The sequence below is a fragment of the Aegilops tauschii genome, chromosome 7 (assembly GCF_002575655.3).
Source record: "Aegilops tauschii subsp. strangulata cultivar AL8/78 chromosome 7, Aet v6.0, whole genome shotgun sequence".
In the NCBI taxonomy this organism is placed as follows: Eukaryota; Viridiplantae; Streptophyta; class Magnoliopsida; order Poales; family Poaceae; genus Aegilops; species Aegilops tauschii.
The window spans coordinates 621545570-621554255 of NC_053041.3; the positions used below are offsets into that span (position 1 = coordinate 621545570).

General features: G+C 45.2%; 1 protein-coding gene across 1 annotated transcript; it reads left to right on the forward strand.

Annotated features, from left to right (window-relative positions):
* Positions 1-1607: 1607 nt before the first annotated feature.
* Positions 1608-4475, forward strand: LOC109787076 (protein OS-9 homolog). Its single transcript, XM_020345633.4, has 8 exons — positions 1608-1909; positions 2128-2204; positions 2663-2863; positions 2990-3061; positions 3431-3543; positions 3644-3710; positions 3844-3950; positions 4055-4475. Exons 1-8 carry the CDS (start codon positions 1822-1824, stop codon positions 4218-4220), a joined length of 891 nt encoding a protein of 296 aa, XP_020201222.1. The 5' UTR covers positions 1608-1821; the 3' UTR covers positions 4221-4475.
* The last annotated feature ends 4211 nt before the right edge of the window (positions 4476-8686 follow it).

Consider the following 8686-nt stretch of genomic DNA (forward strand, 5'->3'; position numbering starts at 1 on the left):
GACACCCGCTCACGAAAGAAAACAAGAGGCGTGCGCCGGAGGAGATGGGAGCGCCGGATTGGAAAACGGACAACTGGGAAAAAGCTCGGATGCATGAGACGAACACGTATGCAAATGCAATGCACATGATGACATGATATGATATGCATGACATGAACAAAATGCAAAACGAAAGACAAAACCCGACCACGGAGGGAATATCATAACACATAGCCGAAAATGGCAAGAGTTGGAGTTACAAATATGGAAAGTTACATCCAGGGTGTTACAACCAGCCACCAGGGTGTGGAGTTCGTTGTCTGTTGCCGGCATATGACCTGTCTGCCTACTCCGTTTCATAATTCTTATCATGGTTTTAGTTTAAATTTCAACTGAAACCACAACAAAAATTATAGAACAGAGGGAGCAGCTTAGAACCGAGCAGGCCAATGATCTTTCTTACTATATGTGACGTACCCCGTACGTATGGATTTGTGTTTGCAACCATCTTTGCACACACAACTATTGGTTGTAATAGCAGGGTATTCTTACCTGATGATTATCATGTGGTGATTAGTTTGGTTAGGAGTAACTTTGTTTGTGACCATCTCTGTAACCAGCTGTTTTTTTTTGTTTCCCAAAGTTAATGGTATCTGACTATATGTGTGTCCGATATTTAAATAAAATAAATAAATTAGAGTGAGCCTATTCTCTCTCTCTATCTCTTTTTTTGTGGATGAGAGTGGAGTAGGGCGTTTCGGTGCCCAGGCTCATCTGCACCCGGTTAGAAAACAATTCGTAAAAAATACAAAACAAATTCAAAAAATTCCAAAAAAATTGTGTGGTAGACAATTTGATGCGTGAGGCCCGCTCCAAATTTCAAGTCATTTGGATATCTGAGCAGCTCTCAGCAAAAAAGACAAATCGGGTCAAAACAGTATATGAACAGTAAACATTTTTACAGACCCCCAATTTGTTTTTTTTTTTTTTGCTGAGAGCTGCTCATATATCCAAATGACTTGAAATTTGGAGCGGGTCTCACGCAACAAGTTGTCTACCACACACACAAAAAATTGGAATTTTTTGAATTTTACTAGTATTTGTTTTCATTTTTTTCGTCAGCGCGGGTGCAGATGAGCTCGGGTGTAGAGATGGATTTTCGATGAGAGTGAGCCTATTCTATTATGTATAAAGTACAAATATTGTTTGGACCTTGATAAGTGTCACACGTATGACATGAAGCAATTCTGTCCCGACGTTTTTTTAGGGAAGTTTAGTTACCGGAAGATGGATGGCAAGTTCCATTTTTCTTGGATTTGTTTTTTTAGATGACAGATTTAGTTATAAAAAAAATCAGATTGATGTTATTTCATGTCACACATGTGATACTTATTATTTGGGTATTATTTTTCTGCTAGGAAAGAAAAACATCAAAGCTGCGAAGGCACTCGCAGCCTCGCAGCAAGAGAAGGCGGAGGGAGGCGCCTCGTACGCGACCCCGGCAATGCTACACTCACGGGGTGTTTACGGGGGAATTACAGGGAAGTTAGAGATGATTGGCTGTGGTTTAATTAAGTGAGGGCGGGCCCATCAGTTGAAATCAGGGGGGGGCAATTAGATGAAGGCATGCTTTCCACCCCGTAAAGTCCGTTGGAATACGTCCGTGTGTTTAGCATTTTCGTACGCGACCCTGCCGGGAAAGCGGCTTCCCATCTGCGGGAAGCGGAAAGAGGACCGGCTTCGAAGACGGCGGAGGCGACTCTTGGGTCGCGTCGTCTCCAATCTTCCACTCTGACCGACTCCCGACCGATCTCCGCCGGAGCCCGCACAACGCCGTCGCCGATGGGGTTCGCCGCCCGGCCGCTCCCCCTGCTCCTGCTGCTCCTGGTCGCCGGCGCGGCCGCCACCGACCAGATCTTCACCACCTCAGGTAATCGATCGCGCCAGGGCCTCATCCCGATCTCAGCCCCTCCCTCCCCTCCCCTCTCGGCCGCCCTTGGAATCGGAAGCCCCTCTTCTTGTCGCGTATCCCTTGCGCACTTCCTGGCCAGATCCAGCTCTCTGCGGTTCAAAAATACCACACTGTGTCGCCATGTTGGTTTGTTGGTTACTGATGGAGGACTGCACTGAATTGTTGGTGATTTTCAGGTGTGCCGTTCGGGAAGAACTCGCGCGAGCCGAGGTACCGCGTGGAGTTCCACCCCGTCGATTCGCCATACCACCCGGTGAGTAGTCGACTCCTGATGAGCCCTCATTCAGTTCTTCAGCTGCAGGAAAACATGTGCTATTTTTCGGGTTCAGTGAATGGGAGTTTAAGCCACAATAAGCTGATACTACCAATAAATATCGAACAATCAATCCATGTAGATAGCCATGTTCCTTTTGGAGTTCTGAATTGCCGAGGACGGTGAAATTAGAACTTAAGACACAGTATGATGATACTACCAAGAAATAGCAGTAATATATCCATGACATGTTAAATGTGGATATAACTAGCTAAGATCTCAAAAGAGCGAGGAATAGCAATGCTAATTCACATGTTTCTACTAAGCATGTGTATCCCAATGCCATTGTCGTTAGAAACCCTGAATTTGGGTCTTTCTTTTACCTAAAGTCCTTCCTGCAGAAGTTGCTGTTTGACAAACCTACTTCCTCTAGCTAACTGTAACTGTTTCTTCTGCAGGAGAATGGCCAGGAGTCTGAACCAATGACTGACCACGAGGGGAGACAGTACACCTGCTACCTACCAGTGGAAGAAACCAAGACCATGAAGTCGATTGTCCCACAGAATGCAACCAATGTTATAATAGAAAGCGAACGGAAAGTTAAGCCAAAGGAGCCAGATGAACTGCTGGAGGTTCTCAAAGACCAGTGCTTCTACAGGGTGAGCATACAACTCTTTCTTTGTGCATGATGAGCATCTGGGATATATGTTTGGTCTTGTACATGTGTACCAGGCTAATGGAGTGCCTGAAAAACGATCTGATTGTTATTATTGTTGTTGACCCAGCATGAAGGTTGGTGGTCTTATGAGTTCTGCTATTATGGGAAAATCCGACAGGTTCATGTAGAGAATGAGAAGGTAAGCCATTTTCTTGGTGAGGGTCATAGTAAATAGATTGTGCTTATGTTAATCTTTCTACCCTACACAAAAACTAATTCTGAATTGTTTCGGTACAAATATTGCTAGCTTTAAGAGGAGAGACCAGAACTGAACTCATTTACATTGTGAAAGAAGCAAACATTTTTTTTCTCAAATAGTATAATACAGCTTCAATTATGTATCTTCATGCTTTCACAGTGTCCTGTATGCATGTCGTAGTTGGTACAGCTTTTGAGCACCAATAGTATTACTATGGCTTCAGTCACATATTGTCATGCTTTGCATGCCGTAGTTGTTACCACTTTTGAGTTCTGAGTTGCTTTATTGAGTGTATATCTTTTCTTACAGGTTATCCAAGAGTATGTTCTAGGTGAATATGACCCTGATGCAACCGATGCTTACCATGACAATCACACCTCCGAATCTGCTGATGAGGACCACGTGAAAGATACTTCTAAGAGGTATTAAGCTAGAAATTTAGAAAGAAGGATACGAACAATAAACTACATCTGGAAGCAGAACCCTCTTGAATGAATGTTTGATGTTTCCGTGCCATTGCAGGTATCATGTCCACGTGTACACAAACGGGACTGTGTGTGATCTCACAGATATACCACGGTACACAGAGGTAAGAAAATAAAATAGGAAAGTACTATTGTAATCTTTGTGGCTGTGGTTCTAACTTGAAGCGGTTTGATTACTATGGTGTCGTCCTATTGAGTAGTTTATTTGACTGTACACACCCTGCCTTCTTCCTACAGGTTAGGTTTGTTTGTTCCGAGCCCACTGTACTGATCAGTTCGATAAAGGAGATATCTTCCTGCAAGTATGTTTTAACTGTCCAAAGCCCAATGCTCTGCAAGAACCCGTAAGCACCATCTTTCTTCTTCTTCTTCTTCTTCTTCTTCTTCTTCTGTTGACAGTCTCTTATTGTTCTACGATCTGAACTCATTTACCTTGTTCTGCTTGCAGGTTGTTTCAGCAGGAAAAGCGCACCTTCTTCATCCACTGCAACGAGTCGCTTGCGGAAGCAGAAGCTGAGGCCGCCGAGGACGACGACTCTCTCCCAAAAGAAGCTCAGATGTCCATCGTTCCAAACCCCGACGAATTGCATAACTACGCAGCTTACGCTACCTGATTGCCCGCCAATCACGGTGCCCTCAGCTGATGAAAGATGCCGTTATTTTGGAAGTACAACAGCAAGTTGGCAACATAGTATAACTATCCCCTGGCTTGTTCTGTCTGACGCCAACTAGTGGTTACAGGGTACTCTTTGAGCAGATATCCATTACTGAAACAGCTTGAGATTACCTTAAGAGGAAGATTAAGGGCAAAGAGTGTCCTGCTGTACTGTAGTGGTATATAATTTAGTAAAGGGGGTATTTGAGATTCAGTGGCAGGCTTTAGACACATCACCAACAATTTTCCTCTTGAAATGTTCATAAAAACAGTGCAGTGATCTTGAGAGGTTGTGCTTGCTACGCTATTTGCAAGTAGAGAGATTGCCATGAAGCAAAGGGCCATCTTGTGAGCGAAGGTAGCGCTTGCTTTCGAGTGCAGATGTTAGGATGCCTTTGCCCTGACCATTCTTTTGATAGCTTAAACCTTTTCGAATTTCGACACCAAGCTCAAGGACAAGGAGCATGTGGTTTGGGGCTTAGAAAATATAAGCGGACGACGACGACTATCTCTGGCAGATCTCCACCCATGTTAGTACACCGTGCTGAAGAAAATAAGGCCAGAGGGTGGGATTCAAGGCAATCTGCTAGTCAAAGGAGGCGAGGTGCTTGGCATAGTCACTGGCTTATGCTATGCAACCCAGTATCATAAGCATTTTGTGGACACAAATTTTGATAGCATGAGTTTTATGTACCACACACGTCGGTCGTACGCTAATGAAAATGATAACTGTCAATCAAAGCCTTGTTTATAAGAACGAAAAACATGTGATATAAGCATTTCGCCTTGTTTGACCACCAGATCGCCTTGACTTGCACCCTGGGGCCTCTCTTCATCACTATTGTGATGTAACATGGGTGGAGATTTCCCAGAGAGGCTGCTTCTATTTCTAAGCTTTGAACTTGTTCTTGGGCTTAGCATCCAGAGGTGAAGTTGTCAAAAGAATGGCCAGGTCATCGAAAGATCTGCACTCAGAAGTAAGTAGTATCTTTGCTCACAAGATGGTCTTCACTTCAGAGCAGTCTCTCTACTTTCTACTGGTAGAAGCTTTGATATGTGAAGTATGCATGAATATCAATATACCGCATTATAACACGTAAACATGTAAGTTCAGAGTCATATATGCATGATGTAAATGTAGATTTAATTATACTAGTTCATCCCATTAAAAATTACAGAAATGTAGGGAAAGGCTGCGTACTATAGACCCAAAGTGGTCGGACCCTTCCCCGGACCCTGCGCAAGCGGGAGCTACATGCACCGGGCTGCCCCCTTTATCCCATTGGAAATTAAATTATAGCTACAAAATTTTCAAAGACTGCATAGTATAATGCGACACGAAACTCACATGAAATATGTCCAGCACATTTTTCTTCTATAAACGTTTGAAGCAAATGCTAGCAGTGTCGGAAGCTTCGCCACTGAACCCCAAATATATCATTTACCCAATTATTATATAGTACATCCTGACTAATGTTATGTAGAGGAACACTGTTAAGCTGTTGTTTAGGATATATGGCAGTGTTGGTGCAAAATAATGTTATTTTGCTCATAATGAAACGCCAACCGGTTATTTTACCGGTTGTTGCAATTGCAGCTTAACAGTGTTCTTCTACATAGCATCAGTCAGGCTGTACTATAGTACTACATACTCCCTCCGTCCCAAAAATAAGTGTCTCAACTTTGCACTAGCTTTAGTATAAAATTATACTAAGGTTAAGACATTTATTTTGGGACGGAGGAAGTATGATTTAGTAAAGGAGACAACCAGGCAGATGTTTATGGAAGAGTATGCAGCGATCTTGGGAGGCTGTGCTTGTAAACAACTCTTATTCACATGGTAGAGAGATTCCTCTGAAGTGAAGAATCATCTTGTGAGCAACGGTGGCACTACTTGCTTCCATTCTCTTGACAGCTTCACCTTTGGATGCAAAGCCCAAGAACACAGCATGTGGTTCAGGGCTTAGATAATACAGTGGTTGTAGCAGTGGAGTAAATCTGGAAAAGCTGCACCCATGTTTTTTTTTTCTTTTGCGAGATGAAGAAAGGCTTTGAGGGTGGGTTGCAACCTTCTCGCAATCTAGCCAAACAAAATGAAGTGCTTAATATACAGTACTCGCTCAGTTTCAAAATAAGTGCCGCTGATTTGATAGATGGAGGGAGTAGTTTTCCTTCTTTTCTTTTTTTTTTCAAAAAGACGGAGGGAGTAGTTGTTTTTTTAATTTGTTACGAAAGGGAATTCGGAAGCTTCGAGCGGCGCTTGGTCAACCAGAAATCGTTCAATGAATCTGATGAGCATAGTTTGTCTATTTCGTGGTCAGATCAAACCGAACATGATAAGATATCTGTGTACGTGTAGACTACTTGGCCTCCGCTGCCACGTCCACTAGCACGTACCCGTAGCCCTGCTGATTGATAGGTAACCCGAGAATTGTTTTTTCTACAGCCAATAAACAATTAAAGTGCTCTCTGCGACAGTATGCTACCGTACGCGAAGAACATCTGGAAAGAAAAGTATTTCTTAGCCATATCCTTCAAGTGTACTCCGAAACCGATCAATCTAGCCATGATCAGGTTGAAGAGAGCTCTAACAGGCCTTGGAGGACCGAACCCACGTATGTGGCAAAATACGGGGATGACTTGCGGTTAGGGGTGAAAGGCCAACCAAGATCGGATATGGTTGGTTTTTCGCGAAATCTATTTCAGTAGAGCGTATGATGTCAATGCGGGCTCATCTGTCGGTGACGGGCGGACAATCGGATCGGGAGAGATGTGCTCGGCCGGCGCTTCCCACGTGCCTTCCCCAGAAGAGAATGCCTCTACGTCTACGGTCTACCCTCCTACCCGCGTGCTACAGTAGCAGCCCCCGGACCCTCTGTACCCCACCTGCCAGTGAGGTCGAACGCGCACGGGCCCCACGTGGTTGGTGTGTCGGCATCTCCCTCCCTCGCATTGGTGCTTGGTTGTTGTCTTCGGACGAAAGGTTAGGTTCAGTTTCGAATCGGCGATGGGGCGTTCTCGACGTCGTTCCTCTTGGGAGTGGAGGTCCTGTGTTGCGATCCTTTGGTGCTCGTTAATATCCCAGGTTGAGCTTCAGGGGTGCTACATATGTTGTGTTGGTGCAGCCAAGACGATGCCTTTCTCGAGACCGACCAAGTCTCGTCACCTACTTGCCAACCGCTTTTATGCAATCAAACATGGGTGGATGGCGCACTGATCAAGGGCGTCCGGTGTTGGCCAAGACATGGCTTTGTCTTTCGGCTTAGAGTAGGCACCTCGTGTTATAGTTGTGATGTGTGCGGTGGCTTGTCTTCGGACGACATTGGTGTGGAGCCTGTGCTACGCTTGTTGTTTGCAATGGGGAGTTTTCTTGTAATTTGTCTCCGCCTTCTATAAACATTGTGCTTAAAATTTTGAAAACGTATGACCTAGAAATTCGTCCCCTCGGGTGGGAGATTATCTTTTATTCTCCTAGGCAAACTTTTTCAACCATTTCTCTCCCTTTTTTTGCGGAGGAACCATTTCTCTATTCCAAAGCAGCAATTATACTGAAGGTTTCACCAAAATATGATCCCCGTAGAAGAATAAGCGTAGCAAAATCCTTTTTGAGAAATTCGGGTGAATTGCCGCTGAAATGCATATCGGGGCGATGGACCGCGACACTGACAGATGGGCCCACGACGCAAGATGGGAGGAGGGGCCTTTTCCAATGTTCTGACCTTGCGGGAAAACTTTAGCACAAAATGAACTCCATACAAAATTATTTCACGATCTGACCCTTTTCAAAAACGACACGGCCTGTGGCGTTGCTGCACTACATGAAAACGCCAAACCCATCCGCGTTACCGGCCTGATCGAGATGCTACGTGGCAGGGCAGAAACGCCAGCGTGTGCGGCGTTGCTGGAAACACCAAAGGATGCGGTGTTGCTGCCCAGATATGAAAGTGGCGTTTGAAGTAGCTCGTTCACATCTGCCACTTATTTATTTATGAAGAGGAGCAACACAGGCTAGTTCGACGGTTGCAAATGGAGCGGAAACGCCACGGCTTATGGCGTTATAAAAAAAGATCAGATCGTGAAATAAATTTCCGAGGAGTTCATCGTGTGCTGAAGTTTTCTGACAAGGTTAAAATAGCGAAGGAGGCCACGTAAGGAGACAGCAGCCACCGCGCGGGCCCCACCCGTCGGTGACCGGCGGACAATCGGATCGGGGGGAGATGTGCTCGGCCGGCGCTTCCCACGTGCCCAGCCCCGGGCGACAGAAGAGAGTGCCTCTACGTCTACGTCTACGGTCTACCCTCCTACCCGCGTGCTACAGTAGCAGCAGACGGACCCGCTGTCCCCACCTGCCAGTGAGGCACGGGTCCCACGTGGTTGGTGCGCCCAACTTTACGAGTAGGAATGAACGTAAATCGACCCGTAGCG